Here is a 19,758-nt window from a genome sequence, read left to right as displayed (position 1 = left end):
AGGCCCATGGAGGCCCATGCAAGGCCTTCTTCCCCTTCCCAATTCATCCATCACTCCCTCCCCTGATGGGAGTGTGCTGTGTTATCCATTTCTTCCCTTCTCTCTGCTGTGCTCCCTTCCCTCCGGCGGGGAACGCCGCCACCGGCCGCGCCTCGAGAGCAGCTCAGCTCGATCCCGCTAGGTTAGATATGGCGGCCGGGAGTGCCAGTGCCACGGCGTCGCTCTCCGTCGCGGCGGCGGCGGCGGCGGCCCTGCGCGTGGGGCGGCCGTGCGGCGGCGCTCGCGCTTGGGTCCCCTCGCAGCCGGCGCAACAAGGGTCCCTCCTCAGGCTGAGGCCCTGCGCCGCAGTGGCGCCGCATGCCCCGCTGTGGCGGGCGGAGTCGGGTGGCGCGGGCGGCGGGGCCGGCGCCGGCGACGTCATGGGCCTCCTCCTCCGGGAGCGCATCGTCTTCCTCGGCAACGAGATCGAGGACTTCCTCGCGGACGCCGTCGTCAGCCAGCTCCTCCTCCTCGACGCCCTCGACCCGGACTCCGACATCCGCCTCTTCGTCAACTCGCCTGGGGGCTCGCTCAGGTACGGTCCTCGCCTCCTTCCCATCCAGGCTTCCATTTCAACCCTCCTCCACTTGCGTTCATGTACTCGTTCACTCATCATCGTCGGCTACTCTTAATTTGTATGCCTGATAAATCCCACCCAAGGACTACACTTGTTACAATTTTTGCAATATACAAACTCCTCGAGGCCTCTCACTAAATGGCTTCTGGAGTACATTCTGTAATTTCTCAGCAAACCTTGCATCAGGGAACCACAAAACCTCTGCCATTTGCTCTATATTTTGCATCACCACGGAGCATTGTGCGGCCAAAATAACGTGACTTGGTCCCAAGGGAAAAAGTGAAGAACACTTAACAGAGCAGAAGCTTCATGATTATGAAATGCCCAGGGGCGCTTCTGAAACCTCTTTCTAGTCCAATCTCCATAAACATTGGCAAGGCCATCAAAAGACCTAGCTGCACAATAGACTGAGATCCCATAGCCACATGAAGTGCACGATTCCCTCTCATCCATGCTTGCTTCATAATTGCAAACTCGAATCAACTTAATGTTAAGTAAAGTCTTAAACATAAACTATCATGACAACCATCTTCACAACACTATGACAAGAGCATGAGAGAATATGCATGACGGCCAATTTAACTCAATCCTCAAATTTATCAAACTTGTACTCAAATTTATCCATCCCAGTCCATGGACCATTGGACCTGATCTTTTTTGTTCTTTTAACTGAAAATGGACAGGTTGTAATCATCCTCCGCCTTGGTGCTAGTCACAGTTCGAATCACATTCATTTGCAGGGGCTGAAGTCTGTTTTGATATTATGGATGGGTTTTAGTCAAAGTCTATTGATAACTTTTATTAATCGAACCAATAGACTAATAGAGATGTAAAGCAATCTCAGCTACTCCTTATGTTGTTAATGTAACATGTACATTGATTAGAAAATGTCAAACTTTGTGGGTTTTGAAATTATATTGTGTTTGATGCACAATATTTACATCAATAGATTTGTATTCGAAGTGATTTAAGATGATCTTGATTTGCAATTGATAAGCAACTCCAACAGACTCCATATCCCTGATGAGTTAGCTAAAAAAAGAGAAACCTCATCTAAAGTCGGATCCAACAGATTTTGTATTTTGCTCGCCTAGCTATCTTGCTCGGTATGCCCCCACCACCACCTCACTAGGCAAAAAAACAAGCCAGTCCCGCTCGCCATCTCCTCTTCCGGCCTCCCGCGCAGGTCCCGCAGCCCACTCTCCCCGCGCCGCCCCCACTGCCCAGGCTGCTCCTGCCGTCGCGACCCCGTCGTCCCAGGCCACCCCCGCCGTCGAGCGCCGCGCCACCCCCGCCGTCGACACATCAGACGCCTTTGCTGGTTGCTCGTTCCGCAGAGCCGAGCGGGGCAGGGCGCTGCTAGCTGCGGGTGGCCATGGCGGGCATCAACAGAGGAGGCCCCGCTAGTGGAGAGGCCCAGCTCGCCGCCGAGCTCGTATTGCCCATCAAGGTCCCGCCCCGACGGGTCCCGCGGCACCACCAGCACCAGGCGCGCTGGCAGCGGCGCCACCCCGCGGTTGTACGCGACATTGTATGGGTTCGCCTTCAGCTTCTTCCCACGGTTGCTGCCTTCCTGCGTCGCCGACGTTGCAGCAGTTGCCCATGGTCGCCGCGGCCTCCTAGCAGAAAAAATTGGGGGCAAACTTGAACCCGGCGAGGTGGGTTCAATTCAACGGTGGCGGCGACTGACTAAAAGCAAAAAACTTGAATTGGAATCAGGCTCAGAAGATGGTGAGTTGGCCGTTCTGCTTGGCCATGGCGCCGCCGGAGATGCAGGCTAGGAGCGCTGGGTAGGATCAATAGGAGGTGGGGAAAGGAAGAAGACAAGAAAGGAGCATGACATGTGGGGCCCACTGGTACTGTAACATATGGAGAGTCCAGTTTTAGGGAGTCTGTTGGTTTACCCCTTAGTTTAGAAAGTTTTTTATTTTTTAGCTAGCCTCTTTAATCTTTAAATTTAGCTAGGATTTTTGCTAGTCTCTTGGAGATGTTAATGGTAAAAGATATACTCATGAAGACTTTCACATACCAAAATTTGCCTTAAATTGATAGGTGGAGATAGTATTTGGTTTCACATAGGACCCAGTTTTTTCCATTTATGCTAATGAAAGCAGGTATGTTTGAGCGTTCGAGGATAGGTAAAAAGATATATTGGCTACAGTTCTACACTGTTCATGATCCATGTTGTCAATTGATTAATCCAAGCCTATGTTTCACTGCTTCCTTGCAGCACTGACCGTCGATTCACTCCTTGTGGACCAGTTAGGTTTTGGAGAATTCTTCACATCCTGCAAAGATTATTCGCTCACTTTATTTTTCAGCTGATATCTCCAAGCATAGATGCAAATCTCGTCCACAGCTGCATCTAACCTGCGAAAATTCCTGAAGCAGCAATGCACTGACTGAAATCCTAAGCCTATCGATCTAAGACTTCACATAAAAAAAAAGGGCGTACCGAGTGCCGTAGGCTTCCCGCACTGTGCGGGGTCTGGGGAAGGGTTGTCTTTAAGCCCCAAGCCTTACCCACACAAATGTGCAGAGGCTGGGGCTCGATCTAAGACTTCACATACACTACCAAAATCTAGCCATGATCATTACAGAACTTGTAGGGAACAGATAATTCAAATCTGCAGCGTCTGTGATCACTGTGCTGATTGGTCTGATCAAACAGTTATTTGAATTTGTAACGTGCCTTGCTGGTGACTGTTTATTCTATCACAGTCAAACTGGGAACATGATAACTGAATCATAAGCTAGAGCATATGCAATTTTTTTGTACATTTGTTCATCATAGATCTGTTGATATAACATCCTATCGTTTTCTGATTCACTATTTGTTATTCTTTCAGCGCAACAATGGCCATCTATGATGTAATGCAGCTTGTGAGGGCAGATGTCTCCACTATTGGATTGGGCATAGCTGGATCAATAGCTTCTATAATCCTTGGTGGTGGCACAAAGGGCAAGCGATTTGCCATGCCCAACACGAGGATTATGATCCATCAGCCTGTGGGAGGTGCAAGTGGGCAAGCCTTAGATGTAGAAGTCCAAGCCAAGGAGATATTGGCTAACAAGAGGAATGTCATTCGGCTTGTATCAGGCTTCACAGGCCGCACTCCCGAGCAGGTTGAGAAAGACATTGACCGAGACCATTACATGGGTCCTCTTGAGGCTGTTGATTATGGAATCATCGATGGTGTGATCGATGGAGACAGTATCATCCCACTTGAGCCTGTCCCAGAGAGGGTGAAGCCTAAGTACAACTATGAAGAGTTGTATAAGGATCCGCAGAAGTTTCTTACGCCAGATGTCCCAGATGATGAGATATACTAGTAGTTTAAAAGTTGTGTTTTTGCGCGAATCTGAACTTGTTCTTCAGCAACCAGTTGCTTTTGATTACCTGTAGCTGTTAAACAAATCCTAGCACTAGCAGTAGCTTGTTGTTCTGGTTTGCGCCTGTTACTGACTGAATGTTGATTTTGAGCACGCAGCTAGTCCTGCTGGTTGTGTTTTGGCATTGCATGTTTCTGGTGTTATTGAGGGTTATTGGAATGGTCTGGCTGATTCTGAGTTCTGACCATTTTTGGTATGGGGCGCTGAATGAGACCAGCCAACCCTTTGAATTTTTGACCAAACAATAAATGAACTCAAATGAAGCTTCGTCATTCTATTTCAAGCATTTCCTTTATGAAGATAAGTCTAACCAAACACAGAAAATACATAACTGCATATTATACCTGATTATCACATGCCATGATGGTATCTATGCTTCAGCCTGGTTGGCTTAGGACATACATATTTTTAGAAAGATTTGAAGGAGAGCAATCAGTTCTCAACTCTGAAAATGTTCTCAAAATTATTCACTGAAATGTGTCTTCCACAATGGAGTGAAAAATTTGACGTGACCACTAACTCTTTCTTGAATTCACAGGTACAGTAATGAATACAACAATCAATTTGTTTTAAGCAGAATAAAAAATACAACAATCAGCAATGCTGATCCGATCGAAATGAACCCAATCAGTCATCAATTGAAACCACCAACGGCAGGGACAAGAACTGCTGGGGAACCTGTGCCCACTGTGCTCTCAACTCTGAGGGCAAGCGGATCCCAGAACTGCACAATATTGCGGTTTCCAGTCTTCAGACTCATCGGTGCTTTGATGCAGTTGGCAGTATCATGGCCCTCTCTTGCTGATTTTGCCGCAGCCACCCTCTTCAATCTGATACGTTCTGCTCTTGACCCGATTGTCTGACCCAATATTGAGGCAGCAATAGTAAGGGTCATGGCACTCTTTGGCATCAGCACAGATTTCCTGAGCATCCCTATGAAAGGCACCGCAGCATGCACTGCAGCAAACCACTGCACTGAAAACTTCTGTGTGTGCTCCCTCCAGATGCCGAGAGGAACATTTGCTGCCATACCAAGCAATGCAATCACCAGTATTTTTGTTGGCAGGGGCTGAGGGCGAAGCCCCTTTGCAAAGGCTGTGCGGGATATTGCTGCGCGGGCAGCAACCACCGCAGGCGGGCACTTCAGTTTCATACCAGCTGGGGGTGTCATCATCTTTGCCACAAGAGGTACGACACCACTTAATGCCCTATATGACTTTGCAAGTGGACATTGGCCATTTTCCAGCCACTCGTTGCTCAGTGCTTCATGGTTGTTAGACTGGCTTTTATTCTGAAATTCCAGGGGAAGCAAAATCAGTTTGAATATTTGGATGGCATGCTCCTTTGCAGAAGATCAGGTTAACATTTTTATTTCATGCCCATTTTAGTGTTTGCGCTATAAAGGACAGTTCATAAACACCAGATAAAATGTGTCTACTGCTGCCAATAAATAACTTCCTTTGGTGGTGAAAGAGATGGACTGCATTACACAATACTGGAACATTGTGATGCATGAGACAAGAAAGATTAAGAAGGATAGTAATTGGGTAAATAAAAATCTTATCTAAGAGAAAGCAAAATTACCTGGGGGAGGTTGTTGGGGTTCTTTTTGTTGAAATTTTTCTTATTACGCTTATTTGAGAAGTCGCCAAAGCTGAAAAAGCCTCCAAATGCCGATAGACTGATGGTTGCTGCTTTGGCCGCCAGGGGGTTGAACTCAGGATTGGGCTTGGGCAATGGCTTCTCAATCTGTGGAAATGATCCTTCTGAAAGTGGGACAACCCCATCTCTACCATGGAAAACTCTAAATGCTGTGTCGAAGTTAGGTCCATCTTCAAAAATTGGTCCCTTGGCTCCTCTTGCCTTCACAAGAAGCAGACAATACACTTCAGCAATTGCATCCAGGATATATGTGATCTTCAGGCATACTAGATGATAGAGTAATGGAAGAAGGAGAGGAAAGTAAAGAACATACGGGAACAGGAAAGTTGACAGACGAGAAGGAAAAGCTTGTAGGCTCATTGATGTTCCTCAAGAACGGGCATCTTTCGATCCCTTGTTGCACGGTAGTTTCTTCCAAGCACGAGGGTTCATTGAGAGCTCTTCGAAAAGCTGAATCCATATGGAGACCACCGGTAACTAGACCTGCAAGCGCAGAATTGTTGAGAGAGCAATTTGAGCAAAGAGACTACATGAGTTGAAACCATAATATATCATACTGCCACTCGTCTCCTATAGTCCTCTCATCACGCATAAAGTCAACCCAAGACTAGATTAATGGTATGCGAAGATGGTCTGAACTCAGAACACGAACATCGAGTTGTTTCACAGGCAAAGTTAGCTGGCAAGCCTAAAAGCACAAGAACCTTTTGTTTTGTGCTATTACGTGAATGAATCAGTTGAGTAGTAGTTGTATATAGCACACGTTGATTGCTGACCTGCCTACCTATACCTAACAGCAGTTGTCACATGCGGACCTAACCTGTCGAGCAAAAGCACCCAAATTTACTCCCCAGGCCCATTGTTTGGTATTGAGATGCAGATGATGAGAGGAGTTAAGGTCAGCGACGACGACAAGGGGGCCAACAAAATTGGTGGGAAATGTGTCTTGCAGTTGCAATTGGAATTCAATACTCGTAGGAACGGATCGAACCTTTCATCAAGGGTCCTAACAATCGACTTAACCTTACACAAGTGGCAATTGCAAGCATCCGTCCTTAATCGAACCCTCCCGGAAGAGGAAAGGAAGGAAGCGATCCGTCCTCCGCGCACATCCCGATCGTAGGGCCGCGAAGAAGACGGAGAAATCCAGCAAGGCGAAGAAAGAGGGGTCACCTCCGGTTCGAGAAGACGAGAAGGCTGCGGAGCGCGGGATCTTCTCCTCCTTTCCGGCTTGGGCTGCTGGGCGGGGGCGGGGGCGGGGGCGGGGGCGGTTGCGTCGCGTGTGGCGAGCACAGGCGCGGGCGAGAAGAGGAGGGGTCGAGGCGAGGGGGGTCACGCAGATGAGGAAAAGAGCCGAGGCCGAGACCGGGAGAGCCGAGGCCGAGACCGGGAGAGCAGGTAGTTGCGGGGTGGGTGGGTGGCTCGTTGCCTTGTCGCCTCCCCCAGTCCCCCTCCATGGCCCTGGCTGCCGTGTGGAGAAGCAGTTGTTCTTTGACTCTGACCCGGCCTCCGCCTTCGCTGCGGCTCGGCGAGCACGCATTCCACGCGCCCCGCCACCGCACGTGTCATGACGGCTATACTCTTCCGTCCTTCCGGGCGTTCACAAGATCAAACCATCAAGATGCTAAAAAAAGAAGAAGAAGATCAAACCATCAAGGGGCCTCACGTTCAAAATGCAGGATTTTTTTTATTTCTCTACAAAACCCAAGAAAAGATAACAAAGACTAATAAACGTGAAAAAGTATATAAAGTCCGGTGTCCCTCCATGTCTTTTTCGTCTCTTTCCATGTATACAAGGGGGAATTAGGACTAACGCATAATCAGCTTGTGGCTATCATCAAAGCGTGCACACCCTTTACTGCTCCAGTGCTCCTCTAGAATTATTTTGCGTTAGTTCTGCATTTGTCGAAAATATAGAGAAAACCATGGTAAAATAAAGAGGGTGGTCAACATGAAAAATATATGCTGCTAGGGATTTATATCCATTTATTTAATGAATGGCAAGGTGCATAGACGTTGTTGGATTGGATTATCCATGTGTATGTATGTATGTATGTATGTATGTATGTATGTATGTATGTATGTATGTATGTATGTATGTATGTATGTATGTATGTATGTATGTATGATAGGAGAGCTGGGAAAGAGAAAGACCCAAAATATATGGACCAGCCTGTGTGTTGTTGGAGGTGCTGTCCATTAGGGAGTGTTAGGTTGGCCCATGTGAGCACGAGTGGCTAAACGTCAAAAACAAAATTAATTTTCAAAGTCTTTCTAGGTCATTTTCTTTTCTAAATGTAAGGGAAAACTAGGACTACCAATGTACCATCAGCTCATGGCTATCATTTTGCACTCCTTATCTCTAGTCATTTAGTTGCATTTACACAAGATATGTAACTTGTAACATGTTATAGTATAATTGTGCGTACCGTTTTTATTGCCCCTTGAATTATATCGCAATAGCTGTGCATTTATCCATACTCCCTCTATTTTTATTTACATATCGTATTAGGTTTGTCCTAAGTCGAACTTAACAAACTTTGACCAAATTTATAGAAAAAAATAATAACAATTACAATACCAAATTTGTTTTATTGAATCCACCATGAAGTATATGTGTTGATAATGTATAGGTTGGATAATATAGTTGTTGCTATACTCCCTCCATACCCAAAATAATTGACATTTTGGACAAGGTTTGAGTCAAACCATGAGAATATAAATCATGAATATCTGTCAAGTTGTTGAGTTTGAAAATACAAAAATTATATGAATAGATTTGTCTTGAAAAATACTTTTATGAAAGTATACATATATCACTTTTTGATAAATATTTTTAGAGAAATAAGAAGTCAAAGTTGTGTTTTGGAGATCGTGTCGTTGTCTTAAACCTCAATTATTTTGAGTATGGAGGGAGTATTTATCTATAGACTTCGTCAAAGTTAGTGAAGTTTGACTTAAGACAAACGTAATACGACATACAAATAAAAACAGAGGGAGTAATATAGAAAAAAATATGTCTCCTCATAAGTCAATTGATATTTAATTTTTCTATCAACCACCTATTCCAGCAGTTGATTAATCATCCGGTGGCCCAGATCTTCCCTTTCAATCTTAACTGCAACCCCACCTATCTTCTCGAGCGCACGGTGTCTCCGTCTTCCTCGCGACGCCTAACATGCAAATCCCTCGCCACAGCCACCTCCCACCGGCTCTAGCTTCGCCGCCTCCGCTTTCGCCCTCCTCCATTGCCCAGCATTAACATGTTGGATGTAGGTGCCCCCCCCCTGCTGCCTCCACCGCCCACCGGGTCCCCCGCTGCTCGCCCGGAGCTTCCTCTAGGCCTGCAGTTGACCAAGTAACCCCTAAAATCCCTCAGCCCTAAAGCCCTAACCCCCAATCTCCATCTCCAAATCAATTTCTAGCACAAATTCTCAGTGATTAATGGATAAGCGAGTTTTCAACCGATTGATGATGAGTAAATCTGTTACTTTTTTTATTTCTTTGAAACAAAATACTTACATAGTAAAACTAGCTAACTTGTTTAATAAGTGTACAAAAATTTAGCCAATTTTAAAATTCAGGATTGAGTTTTAGACTTTCGGCAGAGTTGGGGGTGGGGGGATGTGGACTTTTTCCTATTTTGAAACCCAATGATCACATTGCATTTTGGGTGGTAATGGAACGAGACTAACACTGAGTCAAAATCCAACTCAGTCCATAAATATTTTTACAAGTACCTCGTGCCTCGTTCGTGTGTGTAACCTGATAATTTTGTGCATAATCTTAAAACATACAGGGTTTCAGGCTAATTTTGCTGACCCCCCAGAAAAAAAAACGGTCACAATCTCTGCGAATTTTGTGTTTGTTGGATTATTTGGAATCTAAACTAGCTATTAGGCCCAAGCTTGGCCTGCCGTATGTGGGCTGGGCTTGGTCTTGGAGGCCCGGTCACCCAAAGCATGCAGTTACGTTGGGTGCATGCGTGCCGGTCGTTTTGATACGTATCGTTCCGTCGTTGGATGATTGGATCAGTTTCTTCGCGTAACCCTGGATCCATTTATTTTCAAAATGCAATGTGCGTGCGCACTGCGTAACCCAAAATTCTAACATTTCAATCCTTGGCCATTATAAATAATCTAATGATTTATACATTAAACCATACAAATTTGACGTCTCGTTGGATTTGGCCGAATTAGACACTTCCATTATTTCATATATGGTACCATCGACTTTTTTGGGGGGTATGAGACATCAACGATCGCGATTAAGTTTTTGAGATGACGGAGGGATTACATGGTTATTAGGCAGGCATCCAAGATCACACATACTCCTACATTCACTCTCGTGCTAGCTAGGGCGTACAGTTGTGATTACCCGCGACGCGCGCAGTACCCTACGAGCTAGGGCCTCAATAATACACTACGTGAACAAACACCGAAAGGCTAGGGCGGCGGCGTTACGTGGACAGGGGGCAGATCCGACCGCGATAGCTAGCAGGGAGGGCGACAGCCCACCTAGCGAGCAACGCTATAGCCAGCTCGATCTCATGAGCGCGGCTCGCGCCGATCAGATCTCGAGGCCGGCCGGGCCACGGACAGATCGCCCGATCGGTTCCGCATCATCCAAATCCAGGAGCGCGCGCACACACACTACACAGCAGAGCAGGTCAGCAGCGCTCCGCTCCGATCGCACGCCGCATTGCCCGACAAGCCAGGCCATGATGGCCGCATCTAGCTATGATCTATTCTATCCCCTCCCTCCAGGCGAAGGTCGGGGGGGGGGGGGGGGGGGGGGACGCGTTCTTCGGCTCGGCGCGGCGGTGCGTGCCTGCGTGGCGTGATGGTTGCCTTGCCGGCCGGTGCCCCCCTGCCCCGTCGCGCTCACTCTCCTCCGCCCTTCCCAGCCCCTTTGCAGACAATCGCTACCTCACTCCCGGCCCCTTGCACGCCCGAGAGATGATCAAACTGTACTGCATGCGTGGTCTTCCATCCCGCGGACGGTGACCACGACCTCGACCGGGGCGTCCATTGTCCCACGCATGCATGCACGTCGTCCATGCATGTCGATCTCCACAAGCTCTCTGCTTTCCTCTGTTGTTTTCTTCTTCTTCCCCCGTTTCCCGTGGAACGCACTTGGCGTCACAGATAGCTAGCGCCAGCGCGGTCGCCACCAACCGTTTGATTCGGGGAGGAAGAAATATATAGAATCGACGATCCAAAAGCACCCGGCAGGCGTTACGAAACATACGGACCGATCGAGTGCGCCCCCAGTCACGATCTCGGCCGGATATACTATACTATACTACGAATGAAAAGAGGAAATTAAAACCACGGTCCACGGGCCAAGCAAGAGACGCCTTCTCTCCGTATCCGCGTGCATGCGCCGTGTCTTTGCATCCACACAAGCAAGCGAGCGAGCGAAGCAATAACAAGGGCGTTATCAATTGGTGAGTTGAACATCGGTTGGTGTCACGTACGCATACGTACAGCACGGCGTGAGACACACAGACACAGGCCGCCAGCCCGATGGATTGGACCCTCGACCGGCGTGTCTACCGTCTACTATGCATGCGCTTGGACAAGCCACTAATTAATCGTGTCGTGTCAAGTCATGGAATGGAACCTAGTAGCCAGCTAGGGTCCGGCTCGATCTCTGCCGGCGCTAGCACGTAGTACAGGCCAGTAAGGATATCTTCAACTGCAAGTCTCGCAGTATTTTGTTTCCCTACGAGTTTTACTCTCTCTCTCTCTCTCTTTTTAACTATACTCGGTGATCAGTACTCATGCATGTGCGTGCCCGGCCGTCAATCGAAACAAAAGTCAAAGCAAGTCGCCGCGTCGTCGGTCGGTTGCTGCCGCACTGGCTGGCGGCTGCTGGCCCCCGTTCCGTTCAATCATTCATGATGCTCGACGCATCCCCGGCCCCCCGCTAGATGGTGCCGGAAAGTGACCGGTCCACAGTCTCCGGCGTAGTGTGGCCCGGCCGAACCCACGGCAGGCACCTCGCACTGATCCAGCGCCGGCGCGCGTACTGGCTGGCAGTCCGGCACCCAACTGGTAGTAGGAGCCGCAGTAGGTGTCACGGACAGCAACGGAGTAGCGGTCTACTCCTAGCTAGCAGAAGCGCATTTGGGGAAGGGAGGAAGGAAACCGGAAAGAGGAGGGGGCAGGACAATAACAAATCGGTAGTGGCGTGGCGGCGTTGGAGGCGAGCGAGAGGAAGAGGAAGAGGACGTCTCGATCGCTCGATGTCACCGGGGGGAATGGGGGATGGGCTCGGCCGCCCAGCGAGCGAGTGAATGCCCCCGTGACCTGGTCCAGGAATCAGGCCGGCCGAGGGAGGCAGGTTTGGTGGCCAACAGCAACGAGTAGTAACTCGGTCCGGGGAGAGGGGGTCCGGCACCGAAACGCGCCCAACGCCCCTCGATCTTCACCGTACGATGAACCCGTTCCACCGGGGGAGGGGGCGCCCGGGCCCTGAACCCGATCTGGACGGACGCGGGGCGTCGGCCGAGCCGCACTTTTTTTTTTCAACTAGGGAACGTGGGTGGTGGGCGTCGCGACATTCATTTCGGGCGGGGGCACTCGCATTCGCGGGGAGGAGTCCGGAGTGCGCGCGCGCCGAACCAGCCAGCCAGCCAATCAGGAAGCGAAGCGAAGCGACGCGTCCGGTCCAGTCGGGCCGGTGGCCACCACTGCGCCCGGTCGTCGACGACGTGTTATATCTTCCGCTTTAAAACCTCTCTCCGCTCCCCGCCGAATCCCGCCATCATCAGTTACCCTCCCTCCCTCCCTCCCCGTGTTTTCGCTAGGTTTGTGGCTGCTCTCCCGTTCCCTCCGCCGCCGCCCTGCCCTGACCTCGACGCGCCGCCCTGTCCCTCCGCTCGCACCGTCGTGGCGCCACTGCGTCAGGTTTATTCCATCGCATCGCGCGCTGCCAGCGCGGCGCGGCACCCGTCGTCGTCCCTTCCTCCTTGGCGAACGGAAACAAAGCGCGAACGACAAGATCTGGGGGGTACGGCGGCGCCGGCCGACATCCACCCGCTGGCTGCTGCTACCAGTGGGCTAGCTAATATATACCGCCAGATCCCCCGGCTCCCTGCCGCGTGCGCGTCGGTGCCCATCCACGGACCTGACCCTCCTCCAGCTACCAGCTCACTCCCACTCCACTCGACCGCGCGCTCCAAGGTAAGCAAAGCGACCACGGTCGTCGGCACGGCCGGATCCCTGGTCTCACGGAATTTAAGATTGCTTTGCGCGCAGCTTCTGCTTGTTGGATCGGATTGGATCTCGTAGCTAGTGCGCCGCCGGAAGTTCCCTGCTTTTTTCTCCACCCCCGTTGCGGTGCCCGGCGGCTGACGCGGCTCCTCCGCTTCCTCCTCCTCTTGTTGTTATAGGTCGGTTGGGTTCCTTGGACACTCGCCAGGGAGGCGCCGCCAGCATGAAGTACAGCAAGGAGGACAAGCCCGAGCGGGCGGCGGGCGGCGCCGGCGCGGGGGGCAGGGCGGTGCCGGTGGCGCTCCTCGTCATCGTGCTCTGCGCCTTCTCCTTCTACCTCGGCGGCGTCTACAGCACGGGCCGCAGCCTGCTGGATTCCATCCAGCCGGCGCCGACTCTCCTCGCCCTCGGCACCACCGCCGCCCAGCAATCCTCAGCCCTGGCCCTGCCAGCGCCGTCCACCGCCGCTGCCGCCGTGTCGTTCCCCGAGTGCCCCGCCGACTTCCAGGACTACACCCCCTGCACCGACCCCCGGCGCTGGCGGCGCTACGGCAACTACCGCCTCAGCTTCATGGAGCGCCACTGCCCGCCGCCGCCGGAGCGCCAGCAGTGCCTCGTCCCGCCGCCCAAGGGGTACAAGCCGCCCATCCGCTGGCCCAAGAGCAAGGACCAGTGCTGGTACCGCAACGTCCCCTACGACTGGATCAACAGCCAGAAGTCCAACCAGCACTGGCTCGCCAAGGACGGCGACCGCTTCCGCTTCCCCGGCGGCGGCACCATGTTCCCCAACGGCGTCGGCGTCTACGTCGACGCCATGCGCGCGCTCATCCCGGGGATGCGCGACGGCACCGTCCGCACCGCGCTCGACACCGGCTGCGGCGTCGCCAGCTGGGGCGGCGACCTCCTCGCCCGCGGCATCCTCGCCGTCTCCCTCGCGCCGCGGGACAACCACGAGGCGCAGGTGCAGTTCGCTCTAGAGCGCGGCATCCCGGCCATCCTCGGCATCATCTCCACGCAGCGCCTCCCCTTCCCCTCGGCAGCCTTCGACATGGCGCACTGTTCGCGCTGCCTCATCCCCTGGACCGAGTTCGGCGGCCTCTACCTCCTCGAGATCCACCGCCTCCTCCGCCCCGGCGGCTTCTGGGTGCTCTCCGGCCCGCCCATCAACTACGAGAACCGCTGGCACGGCTGGAACACCACCGCGCAGGCGCAGAAGGCCGACCTCGACCGCCTCAAGAAGATGCTCGCCGCCATGTGCTTCAAGCTCTACAACATCAAGGGCGACATCGCCGTCTGGCAGAAGTCGCCCGACGCCGCCGCCTGCTACGACAAGCTCACGCCCATCACCACGCCGCCCAAGTGCGACGACAGCGTCGACCCGGACGCCGCCTGGTACGTGCCCATGCGGCCCTGCGTCACCGCCCCCAGCGCCAGGTACAAGAAGCTGGGGCTCAACGCCACGCCCAAGTGGCCGCAGCGGCTCGCCGTCGCGCCGGAGCGCATCAACGTCGTCCCCGGCAGCAGCGCCGGCACCTTCAAGCAGGACGACGCCAGGTGGAAGCTCAGGGCCAAGCACTACAAGACGCTGCTGCCGGCGCTCGGGACCGACAAGATCAGGAACGTCATGGACATGAACACGGTCTATGGGGGATTCGCGGCCAGCATCATCAAGGACCCCGTCTGGGTCATGAACGTCGTCTCCTCCTACGGGCCCAACTCGCTCGGCGTCGTCTACGACAGAGGCCTCATCGGCGTCAACCACGACTGGTAAATTAATAACTACGATAAGCACTTAGCCTTTACCTTTCCTTCCTTTTTAACTTTCCTTTTTGACTGATCAGACTGTATATAATTCATATTCTGCAGGTGTGAGGCATTCTCGACATACCCACGCACCTATGATCTTTTGCATCTTGATGGCCTGTTCACTGCAGAGTCTCACAGGTAAGCAAGCAGTCTCAAATCAACTCTGTCAATGGTAGTTGTCCTTTTATTGGTCTGACATGAATTCAGATTTCAAAAAGAAAACAAAAAGAAAAAGATACTACCATTATTCAAAAAAAAGATACCACTTTTCTTAATCAATAGAGGTGCAATGCAAGATAAACTTACTACTCCCTCCGTACCCATAAAACTTGACGTTTAGGACAACGACACGGTCTTCAAAATACAATTTTGACCACTTGTTATTATAAAAATATTTATGAAAAAGTCGTATATGTATACTTTTATGAAAGTATTTTTCAAGACAAATCTATTCATATAATTTTCACATTTGCAAACTCAACAACTTAAAAGTTATTGATGATTTATATTCCCAATGTTTGACCCAAACCTTATCCAAAACGTCAAGTTTTATAGGTACGGAGGGAGTACTTGATAACATCACTAATTGCAGGTGCGAGATGAAGTTTGTACTTCTTGAGATGGACCGCATCCTTCGCCCCACCGGTTATGCGATAATCAGGGAGAGCACCTACTTCCTGGATTCTGTAGCAGCCATTGCCAAAGGAATGAGATGGAGCTGTGAGAGGCGTAACCCTGAAAACAAGGATGACAAGGACAAGATCCTAATCTGCCAGAAGAAGCTTTGGGCAGGAAAGCAGTGAGAGGGAATTGCTTGATCCAAGTATAAAAAGAAAGAATTCTTAACCCGGATGGGTGCTATGTTGATCCCCTCGATGGTATACGGCTCAAATGTGCTGTGATCTCAGCCACCTAGGCAAAGGCGCTTCACCATCCGGTACACATGAAACATGAACACTCTGATGTACAAGAATGTTCAAAGTTAAGATAAATAAGAGTAAACCTCCGTATAGGATCCAAAAGTTAGTACTATTTGCCATTGATCACACAGTTAATTCTTTTTTTGTACGAACAGTTTGGGGTGGGTGGTTGATACCAAGAGCAACTGTAAGTTACTCCACAGTCCACACTACATGTGTTCATTTGTACAACATATAGCTTGGTGCTGTCATTGTAATAGAGTGCCATATTTATTTAAACATTTATGGAGCAAGATACTACTCATGTGCCATTGTTTCCCTAAAGCGACATTCGGTTGAGTGTTGCTATCTGCTTGGCAATGCATTATATAGTTGAGAGAGAAATTCCCTAGAAACAGAAAAGCAAAGTAATTGAACCTGAATGTGGTGTCAATTGGCTTACAGTTTGGCAAGAATCCTGCTTTCTTTCCATTCACAGATCACAACTCCTAGAAGATATCCCCGCTGCATAATGCCATATTGCCATCTTGCTTGCTGCAGTGCAAGTTATTGCTAAAATTCTCACAGTAGCGATAATTGATTTGGTTGTGGAGTGGAGACTGGCCAAACAAGGAAGAGGAAACACTGAGTACCGAGTTTGTCAGGCAGAGGACCAGCATCACCATTCCTTGGCCACTTGATAGAGATAGCATTTGCGTTGTCACTAGCATGACATCTGAGAACGACCATCCCTACACAGAGAGCACTAATAAACCAAAACAAACCAAGTCAACGAATTTGAAAGAAAAGATTCTTTGAACAACAAGAGTCTGCACTCTACAGAAGGCTGAATATTTGGACTCTTTGAATTTTATATGAAGATATTCATGGATCATTTTGGGTGCATTTAAGAGCTCTTTCGAAATCACTATATGATGCACCAATCTGTTATTTGAAAATACCGTGCATCAGAAATTGAAAGAACGGAAAACACGGTCCAGATTTGTTATGCTCCAACTATTGATGTCCCTCAAATCTAGCAGTTATCAAACATCATCAGCAGTTTTTTTTTTTTGAAAAATCATCAGCAGTTGTACAGCCAGTAATTGCAGGGAACTGTTGGGGACCTCTTTGGTCGGAGGCTCATCCTTGTTTCACCGGCCATAAACCTTCAGCATGCTACGGCTGTTCCAAGCAAGGCACAAACTGGAAAAGTGACAGCAAGAGTTGCCAACTAAGATCTAGAAAAGGGTTTGCGAGGGAACTTCCACTTCATTTTTATGGGGGTATGCAGTAGATGGAATAGATTATGGAGTGTTTTGGTTTGATTGAAGAATGGGGTGATCTGACACCCTCTGCCACGTTTGTGTTTCGTTTAATTTGAAGAATGGGATGTGTTGATTAAGCACCACCTCATCCTCATGCCTCATGTGCACACGACTAGTATAAACATGAGGGATGGCATTATCCCCACGGAAATTCATAGGATGAACCAATGATAGACCACTCCATCTAGGATGAGGTGATTCATCCTAGCTATATTTAAGCGGGACATGTTAGCTATATTTGAGCAATGGAACGAGCGTGTTTTTAATATAAACAGGTAGGCTAGTTATATTTGAACATGGATAAGTATTTTTTTCTATTGATGTTTAGGGCCCCATTTCAATTTTGATCAGGGAACCCAAATACTACGGTACGGCCCTGACAACAGTTGTAATATGGACTTTCACCCTACCTTGGCCAAGTTCAGAAACATCAAGGCCAACCTTACGTACATGTTCATTTGTTGTAATAAACGTAAGTATGCAACACAAACTGCTTTGATAACAGGGTAACAAAATAAAGAAAACTAAGTGAAAAAGGTTTAGCCCCAGGTTAAATACAACGACGACCTTACAAGTTAATGCAGTGACAAATGACCATATCCCCCATCTTGAAAGATGGTACTCCCTCCGTTCCAAATTATAAGTCATTCCCAAAATCTTGGAGAGTCAAACCATCTCAAAGTTTGATCAAAATTATAGAGAGAAATATAAAGATTTATGATATCGAATAGGTGCAATATAAAAATATAGCTAACAAAGAATCTAATGATACTTAATTGGTATCATAAATGTTATTATCTTGTCATATAAATTTGGTCAAACTTGAAAATTTTTGACTCTCCAAGATTCTTAGAATGACTTATAATTTGAAACGGAGGGAGTAGGCAAGAAGCATTATAGCAGGAGTGAGCATGGTGAAGATTCGCTACCACTAGACACAGTTGGAGGGTGTTATGATAATGGCTCCGTGCTTTAGGTTCTATATCTTGACAGATGCAGCATGTGGGATTTCAAACCAAGGTTATGAACTTAGGGGGGGGGGGAGTGTCTCTTATCAAATAAACACTGAAAGTACGAATTACCAGGTGAATGCAGGCAAACCATTCATACCAAACTCACAACATGTACAATTAATAAGAGACCTCAGGAGTAATCCCCTGAACCAAGTTGTAAAACCTATTAATGCAAGAAGTTACAGTTTTTGCTATGATCATAGCAGAAAATTATCATTGAACACCTTCTGTGGATATGCCTACAGTAGCATCAGAGGTGGTTACGATTAAACTAGCTACCTTATGATATGAAATGATACCGCGATACAATAGGGAAAAGGGAGCACCACTTAGGCATTTCATCGAACACATTATGGATGGTTCAGTTAGTTGGCGTGGAGAAGAAGATTCAAGGAGGAGAGCGAGAAGGAGAATACTTACACATACCCACAAATGCGAACACGGGCTAGCTAGATGACTAGATGAGATCGCCACAGCAACGGCGTGCATATCATAGGCAGGCCATAGCGTGTGCCTACTTCGCGCTGGAGAAGCGTCACCACAGGGAGCATTCGCTTGGGAGCCAGCCAAGGAGAGGAGAAGCGATGGCTGGAGTGGGGCCGAATGGGGATGGCCGGATGAGGTTCCTGAGGTGAGTCCTCTCCTCTCCGCTCCATGATAAACACCTTTCCCCGTCGGGCCTGCCCCGTCAGGCCTGGCTGAGTGAGATAAATTCAAATAATTTGATTTCTCCAAGCAAAGAGGGAGAGCCATGGCTTTTCCTCGGTATATTATTACTATTTTCTTTCCTTGAAATTATTTTTTTCTTATACTATTGTGTTAGGGTGTGTTTGGTTGCTCGTATGGGGTTTCATAGTGACTGAAAATGAAGGTGTTTGGGTGATTGGATGAGCGGATGCAGTAATTCTTATGAAGATGTTTGATTGGTTGTAGTGGCAGGTACAAGTGATCTTGCATATGAGAATGATGAGTGGGGTGCAAATGTGAGAACGACCTTTCCATCGGGTCAGAATAAAAGTGTGTACCTTTTCAGGGCATGTACAACGCCCATAAATGAGTCGTCTTTACCTGGTTAATTACGATTATCGAGGCTCATTAACTCTGGTTTTTCCCGCGATGACCCCGCGGCAGCGGCCTGTGTCCCGAGCGAATGTAGACGGCTCGCTCCGTGTTGTAGGCAGCCGATGCGAGAAGACAACGGCAGCTTCGATCCCGTGCTCCTGCCGCGATTTTCCCACACGCGCCCGAGCGAAATCCCCTCGGCCGCGAGCACCGGTCCCTCCTTGGCCCTGTGCACCTCCAACAGCGGCAGCAGCTCGTCGTCGAGCACTGCTGGACACTGCTCCTTTGCGTCCTCGCCGGGTTCCTCGTGGTACAGGTCGAGGTGCTCCTCGGGGCAGTAGAGGGGGCCGAATAGCACGGCGAAAGCCTCCATGGCTCTAGCTTTATTCACCGGGGATGGGGAGGTATGTCTAACGGTGGCGACGGCGAGGGAAGCGAGAGCTCAGGCAGCAACGGCGACGGAGGAAGAGGGGAGCGGCATCTCCTCCTCCACGGCGAGTGAGCAGCAGGCTTGCAGCTAGGACAAATATTGATTATTGATCTTAAAGAAGATGATGACGAGATAGGTAGCCCCTGCAATTTTATCATCAACCTAATTGAGTGCTGGCAGTGAAGAAGTTCAGGAAGAAAGGGAGGAAATTGTGCCTAAGGTGCGACCCAAGGAAAAGAAACTTGTAGCAAGGTTGATGGGGGATCCCTTGAAACAGGGGCGAAGCCAGACTAGAAGCTCACCGGGGTCTTGTGTAAAATATAATGGGA

The 19,758-nt window shown here is 49.5% G+C and overlaps 3 protein-coding genes across 7 annotated transcripts; 2 read left to right on the top strand and 1 right to left on the bottom strand.

The window, feature by feature from the left end:
- Positions 1–52: 52 nt before the first annotated feature.
- Positions 53–4,162, top strand: LOC120651504 (ATP-dependent Clp protease proteolytic subunit 4, chloroplastic-like). Its single transcript, XM_039928996.1, has 2 exons — positions 53–574; positions 3,466–4,162. The coding sequence occupies exons 1-2, from the start codon at positions 66–68 to the stop codon at positions 3,947–3,949; spliced, it is 993 nt and encodes a 330-aa protein (XP_039784930.1). The 5' UTR covers positions 53–65; the 3' UTR covers positions 3,950–4,162.
- A 281-nt stretch (positions 4,163–4,443) lies between these two features.
- LOC120651503 lies at positions 4,444–7,115 on the bottom strand. Of its 3 annotated transcripts, none has more exons than XM_039928994.1 (4): positions 6,845–7,115; positions 5,985–6,154; positions 5,594–5,872; positions 4,444–5,300 (listed from the first exon to the last, which is right to left on the bottom strand). In XM_039928994.1, the coding sequence occupies exons 2-4, from the start codon at positions 6,129–6,131 to the stop codon at positions 4,644–4,646; spliced, it is 1,083 nt and encodes a 360-aa protein (XP_039784928.1). In that variant the 5' UTR covers positions 6,132–6,154; positions 6,845–7,115; the 3' UTR covers positions 4,444–4,643. The 3 variants fall into 3 exon arrangements, with proteins under 3 accessions (XP_039784928.1, XP_039784927.1, XP_039784929.1); XM_039928993.1 differs by lacking the exon at positions 6,845–7,115 and adding an exon at positions 6,663–6,810; XM_039928995.1 differs by lacking the exon at positions 6,845–7,115 and adding an exon at positions 6,229–6,605.
- A 5,321-nt stretch (positions 7,116–12,436) lies between these two features.
- LOC120651502 (probable methyltransferase PMT21) lies at positions 12,437–15,928 on the top strand. 3 transcript variants are annotated; one of them, XM_039928992.1, is made up of 4 exons: positions 12,437–12,861; positions 13,071–14,658; positions 14,758–14,835; positions 15,290–15,928. In XM_039928992.1, exons 2-4 carry the CDS (start codon positions 13,115–13,117, stop codon positions 15,498–15,500), a joined length of 1,833 nt encoding a protein of 610 aa, XP_039784926.1. In that variant the 5' UTR covers positions 12,437–12,861; positions 13,071–13,114; the 3' UTR covers positions 15,501–15,928. The 3 variants fall into 3 exon arrangements, with proteins under 3 accessions (XP_039784926.1, XP_039784924.1, XP_039784925.1); XM_039928990.1 differs by having other exon boundaries at positions 15,245–15,928; XM_039928991.1 differs by having other exon boundaries at positions 12,457–12,969; positions 13,056–14,658; positions 15,245–15,928.
- The last annotated feature ends 3,830 nt before the right edge of the window (positions 15,929–19,758 follow it).

This window comes from Panicum virgatum, chromosome 9K (genome assembly GCF_016808335.1).
Source record: "Panicum virgatum strain AP13 chromosome 9K, P.virgatum_v5, whole genome shotgun sequence".
Classification (NCBI taxonomy): Eukaryota; Viridiplantae; Streptophyta; class Magnoliopsida; order Poales; family Poaceae; genus Panicum; species Panicum virgatum.
Note: the sequence above shows the minus strand (reverse complement) of the source record. Positions and strands in the feature narration are given on the sequence as shown.